We start from the raw sequence: 17332 nt of genomic DNA, 5'->3' as shown, positions 1-17332 counted from the left end.
GGTGACAGTTGAATAGTAAAATAAAATCTCTCAAATTCATATTCATTCCTAATCAGAAATGGAAATCATCACACGGTTTATAGACATAAAACCATACATTTTGTTTCTGTGCAATTAACGTACATATCTCAACAAAGAATTTGCATGGCTAACATAGGAGAAGTTGTGAAGTATTTTTCTTTGAGTCACAATTATTTGTTGGTATGTGCAGCTTAGTAAATGAACATGTTACTTTGAGCACTCTGAGGAAGGTATGACTATTTCCTATGGGGAAGGATGTGGGGAATCCAGGGATAATTCATCTTTCATCTGTTCTTTTTTTTTTTTTAATGTTTATTCAGTTTTGAGAGAGAGAGAGAGAGAGAGAGAGAGAGAGTGAGTGGGGGAGGGGCAGAGAGAGAGAGAGAGACAGACTCCAAACCAGGCTGTAGGCTCTGAGCTGTCAGCACAGAGCTGGACCTGGAGCTCTAACCCATGAACCTCAAGATCATGACCTGAGTTGAACTTGGACACTTAACCTACTGAGCCACACAGGTGCCCTTCATCTGTTCTTTAAAATTTTAACAGATCTGGGAATGATATCTCAGACTGAGCCACAACATTTGCGTGTAAAAACACGGACTTCATCCATGTAGCTGGTCTCTAAGTGCCTCCAGTACAAGACAAACTATGCTTTATTTATCTGTGCAACTCCAGTTAGATAAGAATCCAATAGTAAACAAATCTGATGAGATACAGCAACTACCCTGAAAGATTTATAGGGAGAGAGAATAACATGGAGAAAAATAAAGAAGAGGTCATTGGACTTAACAATTTGAAGCAATTTTGTGATTTGTGATTTTTTGAGAGAGTGAATTTAGTAATATAAAGAAGTGGAAAACAGATTATGGGTCATTAAAAAGCTATTACAGAGTGAAGTACAAAACATAGCCATATATCAGTTCTTCTTTGCAGTTCTGTGACAAAGTGTTTAATGGTGTGGAGGGTAAGAAGAAGGCAATATTACAGATAATTTTTAAAGATGGAGAGACTGTAAGGTAGAATGCAGTAGAACAAGTGAAACTGAAGGAAGATCTAAAAAGACAGAAGTGTGGGAGAGTCGGAGTCCTGATGGGGCAAGGTTCTATAAGGTATTTAGGAACTGGAAGTGAGAGTACCAGAAAAAATATTAGATTTCAGATATTACCAGATGTTTGGGAGAAACTTTATCCAATGTTAATGCACAGGAGCTATTTAATATCATTTCTATATTGAAGCATAAAACTAACACAACAGTAAATTATAAGAAGGTCATAAGTTTCAAAAGTAAGAGCTGTGGAATATTTTCCCAACAAAATAGATCTAATCTTTCAAAATCATATTAAGTGAAAGGACACAGGAAAAAAAAAAAAAAAGGTATGTGGGAGGGCAAATTTGCTTTGCTACCCCCTGCTAAAGAAAACCCATACTTTCCTATGGCACTGAATCAATTTTTAGCTTGGCAGGAAAACATATTTATATTTATATTTATATTTATATTTATATTTATATTTATATTTATATTTATACTTATATTTATATAATTATATATATATAATATATAATAGATTGCAGCTACTGTGAGGCATTATCATTATAATTGAGTGGGTAATGTGTGCAGCTTGTGTTTCCTAGTGAAGAAAAAATTTATGGTCTTGGAGTGCCAGAAAAAATTGCATAACCTCATTTTTTATTGTTTGTTTCAGCTCCTAATGTAGCGCCTTCAGATGTAGGAGGTGGAGGTGGAAGCAACAGAGAGCTGACCATAACATGGGTGGTAAGTATGAATAATTTGCATTTATTATAGGCTGCTTTACCTACACTGAATCTCAAAACCATTTTGTTTCCTGAAATAATATGGAATAAAAGACAATGCCCAGAGTAAACTGTTTTTGTTTTGTTCTGTTTTGTTTTTGTTTAAATATAATAAAAAAAAAATTTGAATTGGCAATTAGAGAAATTATCAACAAGTAGAAGAAACTGAGTTCACCAGAGATTTCAATGTAGATTTTGTCTCCATTAAGTGAATGTAAAGAGAAAATTGAATTTTGAGTGGAAAGCAATCCACTCTTGTTCTGCATATGGTTGTTATCAACATTCATTTGTTGCTTTATGCCTTATGAGTTAACTCATAAGGTACAAATCTAGTGAGTGAACATTGAACACTTTTATTCATGGTCAAGATAGAATCAGAGGCCAAGGATACTGGCTATCTATTTGTTTCCTTTGCATGACCGTATCTACCACCTTTCTTGATTTATAAGAATTACCTGGAGAAAAATAGGAATTTGTGGTTTATAGAGTAACAATATAAAAGTTATTGCTGTTATTTTTGGTGAAACAAATAAATTGTTCACAATGTATTTTAATTTAAATAAAATGTGAATTTTATTTTTAAAAGAACATAACAAAGAAATACCTTTTATAACCATAGATGCAAAACTTAACAAAATGTTGGCAAATTAAACCCAGGAAAATACTAAAAGAATGATACACTATGACAAAGTAGAGTTTATCCCAGCAATGCAAAGTTGGTTTCACAAATCTCATCATATTGGCAGAATAAAGGAATGAAACCATAGGATCTTCTCAATAGATGCATAAAAAGCACTTGGCAACTTAAAAAAGTCATTTATTTTTTAAAAATTCAAGGTAAACTAGAAATAGATGGGAATTTCCTACACCTGGTAAAGAGTATTTATAGAAATCTTGTAGCTAATATAATGGGCTCAGTGGTGAGAGACTAAGTGTTTTCCTTCTAAGTTTGGACACAGAGCAAATATATCCCCTCTTGATGTTATAATAGTCCCCAACCAGTGAAATAGGGCAGAAAAAAAGAAAAGGAAGAAGAAGAAGAAGAAGAAGAAGAAGAAGAAGAAGAAGAAGAAGAAGAAGAAGAAAAGAAAAAAGAGCACGAAGTGTATATGTGCAGAAAATTCTAGGAAACCTATAAACAACTATTAAAATTAATAGGCATATTTAATAGAATTTCAGGATACCTAATCAATGTTCTAAAGTCAAATGTTCTTTTATATTTTATTGATTTGCTGCTAACAAAACTTTAAAAATACATTTATAATGACAACTAGAAAAACATAAAATACATAGACATAAATTAAACAGAAACATACAAGACTTCTCTACCAAGAACTACAAAATATTCCTGAGAGAAACTAAGGAAAATCAAAGTAAATGAACATAAATAGCATGTTCATGGATTAGAAGAATCAAGTAAATTTGAAAAATAAAAACAGAAAAACAAAGGTGCAGGATTTCACTACCTGAATTCAAAATTTACTAAAGCTGCATTAATTAAGACAATGTGATATTCCCATAAGGACTGATACATATCAATGGAGTAGAGAGCCCAGAAATAGACTCACACTCATATGATCAATTAACTTGCAACAAAGGCACCAAAGTGATACAAAGAAAATAACTTTATTTTCTTTTTCAATAAAAAGAAAAACTTGTTAACGAAAGGTACTGGAATAATTGGATATTCAACTGGGGAACCTTTACCCAAAAGGAATCTGGATGTTCTTTGGTACTGCTCTTGTTCACTACACTAAACTGATATATTTGTCCTTTTCTATTTACACATCAGTAATGTAGTATCAGCTAGTCCAAAGACCATATCTACTATTATGGTAATATTTCTACTGCAGGGGTATTCTCCTTTTGTTTGTTTTGTAACAATAATTTTTTAAGCTAGAAAGCAACATTTTTTTAAATTAATGACAGCTCCAATGCTGAAGTATTATGTAAACAAAAATTACTCAAGATCACACGTCAGAAATAACTCACATTGACATTTTGGGGTGGTCTTTCTGATCTTCTACATATGATGTCATAAAATTTGTAAAATAAAAACAGAAAGCTGTTTTTTAAGCATTTTTAAACTTAATATTATTTTGCATGCAATTTTCTTTCTTCAAGACTTCTTGAGATTTTATTATGTTGTTTGCATAGAATATGGCAATATTAACTTTCAATTCAACATGTTTCCATGACATTTGTAATTGCATTTTTGAAAAACAAATTTTATCTTCAAGCTTTATCCAACTTGAACATCTATTTCTGAAGTATCTGACAAACTCACAATGACTTCTTTTCATGAAAATTGTTCATGTCACAATCCCCTATCCAAAATGTTACTTTACTTAAAAAAAAAAAAGGAAGAAGAAAAAAAATCAATGCTCAAAGCACAAGCAAGAATAAATTACTAAAATTATTTTTTTTCCTCAAATGCAAGTCAGATTTTACCTATGCCTGAGTGTATAGTTCCTGTGCAAAAATTGATCCACTGGCCTAAAAGATTAAACAAACATCCTGCTATCTGATTCTAGATAGATTTTGAGCTCGCTGTGGTGTGGTAACCCAATTTTAATTTATAACACTTCTCTGGGCATTCAAAACCCCAAAGATTTAAAAACTTTTGTATCAGCACCTGTTTTCAAAATGAAGTTTGCTTTCTTACTTGAGACTTATTTTGACCACTAGTGTAATGTATTACAATATGATATCTCAGGAGTCACCCAAGGGACTTGTTATTGAGGCATCCAAAAGTTTTGTGAATCTTTTATGTGAATCTTTTATGACCCTAAGGGAAGTCTATCTCAGAAACCATAATGTCTGAGAAACAATGCCTCTCATCTGGATTTTTGAAGTGAGACAGATATTGGTGGAGGAGAGGGCTGCAATAGTATAAACTTGTCTGCATTAGACATCTGTTTATCTAGGTAATATGTTTATATAGGTCCATGTGTACCCATTAAATATCTTTAGTATTCAATCATTGCAGATAGTCAAAAAGCACAACCTAGCTCCAAGGGATTTTTAGGAGTGCAAAAAAAAAAAAAAATCAGGTTTTAATTTTTGCAGAAATCAAATCAATTTAAGTAAGTGGATATTTAGCAAAAATTGACTTCATTCAGTGCTGTGTCATATTTTATTCTTGGCATTTAGGTTACATTCTTAAGATTTAGAAATACTGAATGCTGAATATCAAGTTATTTAATTTGTAGGTTTTAGTCAATGTAACATACATAAGTGTGGATATTAAGGAAATTAGAATATTCTATTCTTTTATATATGAATTTTTTTTATTTTTTTCCCAATATATGAAGTTTATTGTCAAATTGGTTTCCATACAACACCCAGTACTCATCCCAAAAGGTGCCCTCCTCAGTACCCATCACCCACCCACCCCCCCCTCCCACCCCCCATCAACGCTCAGTTTGTTCTCAGTTTTTAAGAGTCTCTTATGCTTTGGCTCTCTTTCACTCTAACCTCTTTTTTTATTTCCTTCCCCTCCCCCATGGGTTTCGGTTACGTTTCTCAGGATTCACATAAGAGTGAAACCATATGGTATCTGTCTTTCTCTGTATGGCTTATTTCACTTAGCATAACACTCTCTAGTTCCATCCATGTTTCTACAAAGGACCATATTTCATTCTTTCTCATTGCCACGTAGTACTCCATTGTATATATAAACCACAATTTCTTTACCCATTCATCAGTTGATGGACATTTAGGCTCTTTCCATAATTTGGCTATTGTTGAGAGTGCTGCTATAAACATTGGGGTACAAGTGCCCCTATGCATATATATGAATTGGTTTTAAAAAAAAAATTGGATGGTATCTGTTTCAGGATAAGATGCAGGCTTGTCAAAAATTCATAATTAGAAATCCTATTCTAAAATTTTTAAATCAAGTCTCTATGGCCTGAGACTTATTAATTTTTTTCCCCCAAGGAGTTTGTTTTTTTTTTTTTTTCTGGATTTTTTTTTCCTCCAGTTTCATTGGGATTTGAAAATTCTCTAGCTGACTCTGGTATACTCTATATTGCAAAAACTAGGTAGATAACTATCAATAAGAAAAATGTTCAAACTACTGTGAAACACTAGGTTATATCATCTAATAATTTAAAAAATCACAATATATGCATCCTGGGGATTATGCTTCAGGATGTACATTTCTATACCATCCTGTTTAACATAAGTATATTCAAGAAACTGTGGTATACTTACTTCATGGTTTTTCCTCAAGATAACTTTGATTTTTCTGGTGAAAAATTGAAGACACAATTTGCATATTTCTCTTTTTGACTGAAAACGACTAAGTGATGAGTATTTACTAGAACTAGCTTTGTCGTTATTTATAAATAATGACTTGTTAAGGCTGACATGAACTTCCTTATTGGGCAGATGACGTGTGTAATGATAAGAAACTCAGGAAATATGCCAAACAGAGGACATTCTTCAATACTGTGTCAGACAGGGGCCCACAGCCAGCCTCCTACAAATGAAGGCAATATCATCTCTTCCTTCCTTTTCGCTCTTTCCTCCTCTGACCAGTGTCTACTGTTTGATTACAGGACAGATATTCTAGAGTCATATACAACTCTCTTTGTTTTAGGTTCTAGGCACGAAAGTAAATGAAACTCACAGAAACTCTGCCCTCATGAAACTTATATTCTAGTAGTTGAGAAAGATAATGAAGTAGATAGATAAGTAAATTATATAGTGTGGATCATGGTAGTGTTACAGAAAAGAAAATAAAGCAGGGAGGTGAGGTGTATGGGGTGTTATGGAAATAGTCTTGAAATGGCAGATCTTGTGGCCAAGAAAGACCACAAGTAGGTGATTTTTACCTCAAGAAAGTGAAGGAGGGAGGCTTCTGATGTATGGGAGAGCACTCTAGGCAGAAAGAATTGAATGTAAAAAGGTCCAGAGTGAGAGCCCCCCTGAGATATTCCAGGAAGAGAATACTTAGTAAGTAAAGTCATTACTTGTTTGGACATGTTTTTGCCATGGCATTTTCAGGCAGCACTAACTTATGAACATGTTTTTTTAAGTAGTTTTTTACAAAGAACATGCTTCCATGTGTATTGTTGTTATTATTTGCGTTGGATTTCCTCCCTATTAATTATATTGCTTAAACCTATTTAATATATCAATTTCTATTTAGCCTTTGTCAAGAGAATACCACTACGGCAACAATTTTGGTTACATAGTGGCATTTAAGCCTTTTGATGGGGAAGAATGGAAAAAAGTTACAGTAACTAATCCAGATACTGGCCGCTATGTCCATAAAGATGAGACCATGCGCCCTTCCACTGCATTTCAAGTCAAAGTTAAGGCCTTCAACAACAAAGGAGATGGACCTTACAGCCTCACAGCAGTCATTAATTCAGCACAAGATGGTAGGTAAAAGATCTTACTAACGTGATGAGGGAAGATAAACCTAACTCTCTGGTAGGTATTTTGTTTGCTGTCTTTCAGGCCTTACTTGCTAAGATCTTTTCATAGTACTAGGCATTTAGTAAAAGAGTATTACTTTGATCCAAACTAAAATGTCATTCCAACCATTTAAAGACAAGAGTACCTCCCAAATCTTTTTCATCCTTTAGATCATGTCCACGATAATTAGGAAATCTCCACTAAAATAATTGGCTTTGGACCCCTGTTTTTGGCCTCTTGATTCTAATTGTGAAGTGAGAAATTCTCCATACTTGGTTGGTACCTTAGTATGTCTGTGCATTCACAATGCTTACTACTTACAAATTCCTTAACATGTACTTTTCTGGGGGTAAATTTCCCCTTTTAACCCCCAAATTGTATAATTATATCCTTTATGTAACTTCTTTGCCATTTCAATAGAGTGCTGAAATTTTATCAAAGGGAATCTAGGCATAATTCTATAAAGAAGGAGTCAGAAAGTTGAATTTTTTTATTGGGAAAGGAAAAATTTGTCTGGAGAACTAGTTAAGGGGAAAAATATATAGATACTGTCTCTCTTTGTTTTTCTAGAAACTTTATCTGAACTGAGAATGCTTTTAAAAGACTTTATATGTCTTTGATAAATAATACATCGTTTTGGATTAAACATAATAACATTGATTTCTGTGATTTCCTATTTAAGCTACTATGCTTTTTATTGTTTTCCTATTAAAGAAACATAAGACCTCCTTATTATATCTCCGTACTCATGAGCACTATGTAAACAATTAATGGCTAGAAAAGCAAATGGAGATTCCATTGCCTTCTGACCTGACACATTTGTCCTTGGCCAAGTTCTCTTCACATACGTGTGAGAAGCACAAAAGGAAATAAAACAGGAAATACTCCTCTGATCTCTTAGAGGAAAAACACTCTATTCATTTGCCCAATTTGCGTTACCTTCTACTTCAAAATACACATTTAGCTATCAGAACTCACATAACGCTCTTCAGGCATACAGTTATTAGCTTCCCTACTTGTTAAAAATTTAATGTGTATTCCCATCATTCCATGATCTTTACTTATAACACAAACATGAAAGGCAATCTTATATATATGGTTATATATACATGTAGGTGCACACACACACACACACACACACACACACGCTTTTTTTTAAGTTAAATACATGGAGAGAATAAAAATGGAAATTATTTAAGTTTATAATCAAGTCAGGGCTTTCAGACCTGAGTAATAATTCTTACATTCTCTATACTTATTGTGATTCAATAGAATGATGGTAACTTGAGTCAGTGTTACCAGTTTGAACAATCTGAGTATCCCCCACAGAAGAAATGAAAGTAAAAAGCACTTTACAAGTTATCTTCTCACCCAATATCAACTTTTTAGTGCTTTGCTTGATGCTAAAGTAATCAGGCAAAGGGCCATGCCTGTCATCTCTGTAGTCATGACCATCTGCATTTAATTATATTTCTTTCCTAAATGTTTCATAAGTCTCATAAAACCTGCATGTGCCGAAGCTTGTATAAGCGTTCCTCTCTTCTTCTCTTGCTAGGAAATCAATCATAGTGCTACACATTAACCTTGATTTAGAAAGGCAACAATGTTCATGTGCAGGACATTTTTTACACAAAAGAGGATTATGGTTTGTTAATAAAAGACAATAAAAATTGACCATTCTTGCTTAAAGATTTCCTTAGTTTCTTTGTGTAGTTTTCATAAGGGATGTAAATTACTTTTTATTTTTCACTGAACAGAGACCTTTTTGATACATACTTGACTTGATGCCCAGTTGGAAGATTAGACTTATAAAAGCTTTCCTGAGCACAAGAAGCAGTGGATGTCACAACTTGTTTCAAAGGATCTAAAAAAAAAAAAAAAAAAAAAAACTTAGCTTAAACATAAAAGAAAAGGAGAGAAGTATTTCTGTGTATCTGTAGCTTATGTAAATACAAAGTGTGAGAAAAATGAGAATTAAATGTAATGAACAATTTTAATAATAAATACCAAATTTCCTATTTTTGATAATATAGAGTTATATAAATATAGTGAATTGAATGTGCATCCACAGGCTTTCTTAAAGCAGATTAGTACAGAGAAATACAAAAAAGAATTAGTACAGTTCTTGCTCACAGATATTGGAGAAATCCGAAAGAGTTTATATTTTGTAAAAGTGTGTGTGTGCATGTGTATGTACATGTGTATGAATATATTAACATTCATGTAGATGACTGTGTGTGTCATCATAGATCATTGCTGACCATGAAATAAAATAATATTAGTAAAACCAGAGAAAAAGATAATAAAATTACTGGTCTTGTTTTATTTTAGAAATATGAAAACTTGAAAAAATATTAAAATGTAATTTTAATCCATTCATACAGCAAATGGTGCTATATGAATATAAGCACCTTATATAAGAATGTAATGTTCTCATCAAATTTCAGCTCCCAGTGAAGCTCCAACAGAAGTAGGTGTAAAAGTCTTGTCATCTTCTGAGATATCTGTTCATTGGGATCATGTTGTAGAAAAAATTGTGGAAAGCTATCAGGTGAGTTCAATTTTTATTAAACTATATACATTTATTCAAAAGTTTATTATCGTAAGTTTTCAAATATGTTGTCCCTTTGAGTGTTCTGTGGCCATTGATTTATGTGGCAACTAACACTATAATCTCTGTGTCTAATATGTTGGGCATTTATAAGCTAGTTGTTAAGAGTAAGGCGGAGATTCCTAACTAGCTTATCTAGGAGAGACAGAGTCCTGTGTGTTAACAAACAGTTGACTGAAATAAAAACTAAGGTAATAACACCCATAGTTAAATGAGATCTCTTGAGACATTCTCATAAACTGTTGCCAAATTTAAAAATTTTTTGGAAACCATTTTGATAATTTATAAAAGCATCCTTAAAATGTTTATTCTATTTGTCTCAGTAGTTCCACTTCTAATGGTCCCTATAAAGGAAATAACTATAAATATTCCAAATATGTGTCTCATAATGTTGTCTATGAAGGTAGAAAATTGGCAACATTCGAAATGTCCCAAAGGAAATTTTCCTTGAGTTGAGTCTTAAAATACCAGTAGGAATTCACCAGATACAAAGGGGAGAGTTTGTCTTAGTTGAAGGGAAGAAGACCTGGAAAATTGAAGCTCGAATGATAGTCGGGGCCTTTAATACAATACTAGCAAAATTAAGACTTGATTGTGCAGGAAATGTGATATCATCTCATATGTTTAATTAAACACATAGAGTGAAAATTAGGAGGAATTGGCAACATCTGATCTTTGCAGATGAGCAAATGGATGCCAGAGATTCAACAACTTGCCTCAGCACAAATTAAGTGTCAAAGCAGTATCTAAAATTCAGCTTTGATGATTCAAAGTTCAAGGCTTTATGCCAAACCACAGACTCCTTTCTGTTTTAGAAGTGAATGCCCTTCTGAAGCCATGGGTGCTGAACTGCACACACAGCCAGCTTGCCCTCTCAATTCTTGTGCACCTCCCTTCTTCATCTGTTGGAATATTAGCTCTTTGAGGGCAAGATTTTGTCTGTTTTTCTCTCAGCGCCAAGAACAAGTGCTGGGCACAGGGTAGGCACTAAACAGGTATTCAGGCTGAATAGAGCTACAGTATTATCAAATCATATGTTACAATCTGGACTTCTCAAAGCCATGTTTCTGAGATGTGACCACAAAACCAACCCAAGATTTTAAGTTTTAAACATTTAAATATCAGGAAGCTTTTTTTCTTCGGTAACATAGGTTATGATTTGGGTACATCTCAAAGTGTCTTCAGATAATCGTTGCAAGGGTTCAGCTGAAGCTATTATGAAAAGAGTGGAATGGTAGGAATGAACTGGAAAGACAGTATTCATAACTTATTAAATTGACCTTTACATTTAAAGCTAGTAGGAAAGGAATGGGAAAAATAAAGAAATTCACTAGGCATTACAAACCCCTATAATAAACAAGTCCAAGGTTTCTTGGGAGAAGACATCAGTATTTGGAGCTTGAAAGTCATCTTGGACCATAGGATTTTTTTCTTCTTTCATATTATTCATTTTTAAATAATAAAAAAAAGAGAAAAAAGATTATTTAAAATATAACTCACTCATTGAATCAAAATGCTAAATTTATATTTTACTTTGTTTAAAACATTGACCTAGCATTGGCACCAATGAATTTAGGCAATAACCAGAATATAAGCTTTTTTGATTGGAAGTAAACATCTGTTAAGGATTTTCAATGAAATAGTCCATTAAAAATAATAGTTATCAGATAATATTTTCTCAAATGATAATTTCAAGGAAAATGTATACCATTGAGGAATTTAGTTTCACAGATATCTGACTTTCTGTAACTCCATATTAAGTAGAAAACAGTGAGCTCTTTTGCTGAGCAGATGTGCATTGATATCTCAACTCTGTCACTGAGGAATTTGATAGAAAATTTATCTGAAATTTCTGAAACCTTGGTTCTCTTACCTGCAAAGGTGAGAGAGTAATCATGCCTCATAGAACTGTTGTGTGGAATGAAATAAAAACATTTATTGCCTTTCCCTGTTCTATGTTATTGGACATTTGAAGACAGTGATAGTGATGATAATGACAGTGATGAAAATGATAATGATAATATTGATAAGAATGATAACATTTGTTGAGCCTTTATGATGCTCAACAGCATTGGAGTTTAGAAATATTTGCATAATAATTAGCATAACCAGATTTGAACCTAGGTCTTATGTCTCCAAATAAATTTAAAATATTGTACATAAATCGCAAAATTATTGTTTCCAGTTGTTCTTTCTTAAAACCTTTTTGAGTTGTTGACACAGAACCTTGAATATCAAAGAGACAAGCATGAAAGCTTAAAAGAGAATGTCTGTAACATTTATTCTCCTGTAAGAAAATGCCCCTGTATGGGGGGTGGGGGGGAGTTTGACTGACTATAATGTGGTTATTGTTTCTATTCTAAAATATTATGGGAGAAGCCAATGGTTTAACAAGATAGATGATTGAGAAAACTAATACCCCAGTGCACTTCCTATAAAAATGTACTCAGGGACAAAGTTATAAAGAAACAGAAAAAAAAGTAACACATTAAGAAAATAAAATAAAAACTGGGGAAGCCCGAGTCCTGTGTGATTGACCCCTTCTCAAGGTTAATTTCCTGATATTTCAAGTGAGAACTGTGAGCAGTTGAGTTTAAAAATAATCTCTTCCCTTGTGGTTTTAAAATGTATCTCAGTAGAGTGTTTAAGTTCTACTTATTTTTTCCTCTTGCCTAGTTAAAGAGCTCCCCACTCCTAACCTTAATGGTACAAGTTTTTCTGCAGTGTAGGAAAGGTGTATTAGAGCTTTGAACTCCTGCCCAGAATCCACAAAAGACTTAGTTTGTTCACCCAGCAGGTACAACACCCACTTAACTTAATGTAAACAAGCATAATATGCTATCAGGAATAATGAATGCAAAATCTCTTAACAAGTGAATTAGAGATTAATGCAAATAATCAGTTTTACAATTATCTTAAAAGATTATCAATCCTGAGTAATCTCAGTTTTTTAAAATATTTTCTCAAGTTTTTTAAAGGTTAATTGATTATAGTGAGCATATTTAGGAAGTACTGATATTTAGGAAGTACTTCATTTTCTTATTTTGGATCTTGATCTCCCCAAAGCAAAGTCTGACACACAGGTGTGGGAGAAGGTAGTGTTTTTGTTGTTGCTGTTGTTGATCCATTTGTTTTAATATGATCCTGGAGAGCAAAAAATGAGGAAAAACAGAGTGAAGAGGAAAAGGGGAAGCTTGGATAGAAAGATGCATATCTTTTTGGCAAACCCTGTTGGCAACTGGTGCTCCATCTCTTGGGATCTTTGAGGACCTTTAGAATGTGGCTTAGAATTGCCCTACCTGGGATAAAAGGGGGAGCATTCATCCACTGCTGCCCCCGACTGGTTAAGGGTGGCCCCATCAGCATCACCTCCTCTCCCACTTCCGTGGACTGTGGGACAAGTTTCACATTGCAGCATCAAAGACATCCTGGGACTGGGAGTGCGAGGCCAGCAGCACTAGCATGGGTGAAATGCTTACTGGTCATGCTTAGGAGAAGTACCTAAGTGAAGCCTCCATAGAATTGGTTGGTCCCTGCACCAGTGGCTGGAATAAAAGAATTTTGAATAGCTCCCAAAAGGTGTAAGAATACAGATTGGAATGATTTATATTTTTGCTATTCCTTTCCCATAGAATATTCTAATAATCAAAGGAGTCTAAGATTTGGATAATATAGTTATTGTATATTTTTAGAGATTGAGCTTTTTTTGTCAGAGTCTTATTTTTTCACTTAAATGACCATATTAACCGTTTCTCCTAAATACTGTATTAAATCTTTTACAAAAGAATCTTCACTTGTCACATGATTATGATTTTTTTTTTTCCAGCAAATTCAGAACTGAAAGGACAGAACTTAGAAGTCTGATACAAAAGGTTACTGAAGGGGCACCTGCCTGAGTGGCTCAGTCAGTTAAGGATCTGACTCCAACTCTTGATTTCAGCTCAGGTCATGATCTCCTGGTTCGGGAGATCAAGCCCTACATCCACGAGCCTGTTTGGGATTCTCTCTCTCCCTCTGTCTCTCTCTTTCTTCCTCTTCCATGTTCTCTCTCTCTCTCTCTCTCTCTCTCTCTCTCTCTCTCTCTCTCTCAGTCAAAATACCTAAATAAACTTAAGAAAAAAGTTTACTGAAGTTGAAAATAATAAAATGGAGCAAACCCAATTTTCAAAAGTGCTAAATATCTTCAGGCACTTCCATAATTGTAACATCCATTCCTTTTTTCTAAACCCCTTTGGAGAAAATGAGGTTTTAAAAAAGCCATTTTCCCTGCAAATTTCTTAAATTTTTCTGAGAAGGAATATAACTATATTGTCATTGTACAAAAGTATTATTAATGTAGCACACAATTTATGGAAAGTGTGATACTCTTCTGCTAAGGCTTTTTTCTTTTTAGCTTCCTAATACTTTTGTAAAGAGTAAGTATTCTTTGGGCAAAATGATATACTTAGATCTCTCCCTCAAAGATATTAGGGATTTTATGTGAAGTTATACATTTTGATTCCTTCATTTTTTTAATAAGATCTATGATGGCAAAGAACATGTATGCCTTCATTTTTTTAATAAGATCTATGATGGCAAAGAACATGTATGCCTGGGTTCACTGCACTCCCAGCACCTTGCACAGTAAGTGGGACAAAGTGGGTACCTGATAAATATTTGTTCAATGAATGAAAGAGTATCATACATCAAATGTAGCCCTGTGCCCATAGTGTTGAAAATAAATAGTAAATACCCTGTCATCAAAGAGCTTATAATCTAGTTTAAGTGGAAAAAGACAAGTCATGAGGCAGTCTAATTAGTCATAATTGCCTAATAAGCACTATGATAGGTTTATGAGAGACAAAAGATGCTATGGGAATTATGGAAACATGTAGAGAAAGAGTGAAAAGTGTATAATGCCACAGCATTAAAAAGAAATGCATTATATATTAATGCAGCGTATGAAGATGAATTTATGGTTTACTATCCATGATTCAGGACCTAGTATATGTATGTATGTGCGTATGTATTTTCCAGTAGTGATAATCCCTTTCCACTAATTCATTCAGGCTCTCTTCTGGTCTCCCTAGTGATTAATCAAAAGCAACACATTTGTTCTGTTCCATGACTACAGGTTGCACCCTTCACTCCAAGCGATTTGCTCATAAATTAATGTCAGTGCTTCACCACATTGAGAAACTCAGTGAGATGATCAAGATGCAACAGCCCAAATTTATTATCTGTTTGGAAATGACGTGCATGGCCAGTGGCTAGTTGAGAGAAAAAAAGATGATGTCATACATTACATATATCTATCTACTATTTATTTTAGTATACTTTGAAAACATTGTAAGTTATATGTAAACATATACTTTAAAGAGATTATTAAATTAAATCATTTTGTCTCAGATGCTTTCATTTGTAAAGATTAACTATACTGTGAAAAGTTCAAACAACTCTCCTGTTCTAAAACAAGGAAATCAAGGACTATTTGGCACTCTCAATAATTCTTTCTGCTCCCTGGTTAAAAAGGCATAGCTAAATCATTGCTTTAATTTATTGTGACTTATTTTTTTTTAATGTTTATTTATTTTTGAGAAAGAGAGATAGAGCACGAGTCAGGGAGGGCAGAGAGAGAGAGGGAGACACAGAATCCAAAGCACGCTCCAGACTCTAAGCTGTCTGCACAGAGCCCGGTGCAGGAGTTGAATTCACGAACCATGAGATCATGACCTGAGTGGAAGTCAGACACTTCATTGACTGAACCACCCAGTCACCCCTATTGTGAATTTTAATGGAGACTGACCACCACAGATCCCTGCTAAAATTAGATGAATAAATTCATTTGTCATTTTAGATATAGGTGCAAATAGTAAATTAAGGAAAGCTCTTTTCTTTTGTATTGCCAAAATGCCTCATGGAAATTTGAGTGAGAAGGCAGAAAAATTTTGTCACTTTAATTCCTCATAGTGTCTGTCTTTTAGAAATTACCTTTTTGATATCTATCTGGTTAAAAAGTTTCTCTTCTTTAAACTGGATGATAGAAAAGTTGTTAAAATTGAATGAAGATTTTAAAATGTGGTCCACATCTCAGTCAACAAGCATACATATAAAAATGCATCAACCTCATAGATTTCAGTTTTGATTGCTATAAAACATTCTAGATTTATTATGAAGATAATGTACACAGATGATCCTACTCGGGTTCTTGGCATTTCATTAGAATATAAATTTTCATTTTATTTCTCTTTAGTCAAGCATTAGAAGGAGGCCTTATGCATTATCTAATTCAAGTGCCCACTAAAATGTAGGCCATTGTCCTCCCAGATGAATGTACTCACTGCCTGAACCCTTTCAGAATCTGGAAACATCTTCTCGAGGAGGCTCCTCCCCTTAGCAGGTCTTTTGTCTGCCAACTGAGATCTGCCTCTGGAGACACTGGGTACAATTCTAGTTCCTTGGTTCTGAGGCCATCCTTCTGGTCAGATGACAGGAAATGCCAAGGAGATCCTATCAAAACCATTAGAAAAAGTATTGCTGACATGAGAAAAATGAGTACTAGAAAACAAAATAAAAACATTGCAAAGGAAACAAATTAGCAACTTAGTAACTAGGCTTTGTTCTGAAATGTGATCATTCTACTTATAAACCTTACTTTGTTACCAAGTGAATTGGAACCATCTAGTTCCATTTTATAATGGTTTCATTTGATTTGTGTAAATGAATTATTCAAGATTATATAAATATTAGATACTATTGTCTAGGCACTTTGCTTAATTGTGAAATTAAATTTTCATTTATTTTATGGCCAGGGAATCTAAAATATATAAAATATCAACACATTTATAAGGAAATTTGCTTTTTATTTTTACCTTAGATACAGGAATTTCTAACCAATAAAATATTCTCATTAGAAGGATGGAAATTATAATTTCCAATTTTACTTAAACTTTAAGAGACAAGGAAGAGTGTCATTGGTACATTGGTTGGTACAAGTAATCATTTTTTTTAACTAATGTTTATTTTTGAGAGAGAGAGAGAGACAAAGTGTGAGTGGGAGAGGGGCAGAGAGAGAGGGAGACACAGAATCTGAATCAGGCTCCAGGCTCTGAGCTGTCAGCACAGAGCTTGGGCGGGGGGGGGGGGAGCTTGAACTCATGAACCCTGAGATCATGACCTGAACCGAATTTAGACGCTTAACGGACTGAGCCACCCAGGTGCCCCACAAGTAATCATTTCTAATCACAACATGGATAACATTTTTAAAAATAAATTGATTTTCATAATAAATAATTTCCTCAACTAATTAAACTCTTAAGCCCATTTCTTTGATAGCTGGCAAAAATATAGCTTCAAAGGGAATAATTTTTCATACATATTTCTAAAATGAAATAGCAGAAACTTATTACACTCGCATGTTCTAGGCCATATAATAACTTTTTATAAAACAAAGTTGTATTTCCTGTCAAACTGTTTTAG

The 17332-nt window shown here is 33.7% G+C and overlaps 1 protein-coding gene across 4 annotated transcripts in view; it reads left to right on the top strand.

Annotated features, from left to right (window-relative positions):
- The window catches only part of CNTN1 (contactin 1), a 363960-nt gene that overhangs the window by 298311 nt on the left and 48317 nt on the right, over nucleotides 1-17332 (top strand). For all 4 annotated transcript variants that reach the window (XM_019452463.2, XM_019452461.2, XM_053895743.1 and 1 more), the window contains 3 exons: nucleotides 1725-1795; nucleotides 6992-7226; nucleotides 9711-9814. In XM_019452463.2, the coding sequence (XP_019308008.2) occupies nucleotides 1725-1795; nucleotides 6992-7226; nucleotides 9711-9814 (410 nt within the window). The remainder of the gene's footprint in view (nucleotides 1-1724; nucleotides 1796-6991; nucleotides 7227-9710; nucleotides 9815-17332) is intronic.

Source organism: Panthera pardus, unplaced genomic scaffold (assembly GCF_024362965.1).
Source record: "Panthera pardus isolate Hobbes unplaced genomic scaffold, ASM2436296v1 HiC_scaffold_6, whole genome shotgun sequence".
NCBI lineage: Eukaryota > Metazoa > Chordata > Mammalia > Carnivora > Felidae > Panthera > Panthera pardus.
The sequence above is the reverse complement of the archived record's forward strand: the minus strand, read 5'-3'. Positions and strand labels throughout refer to the sequence as shown.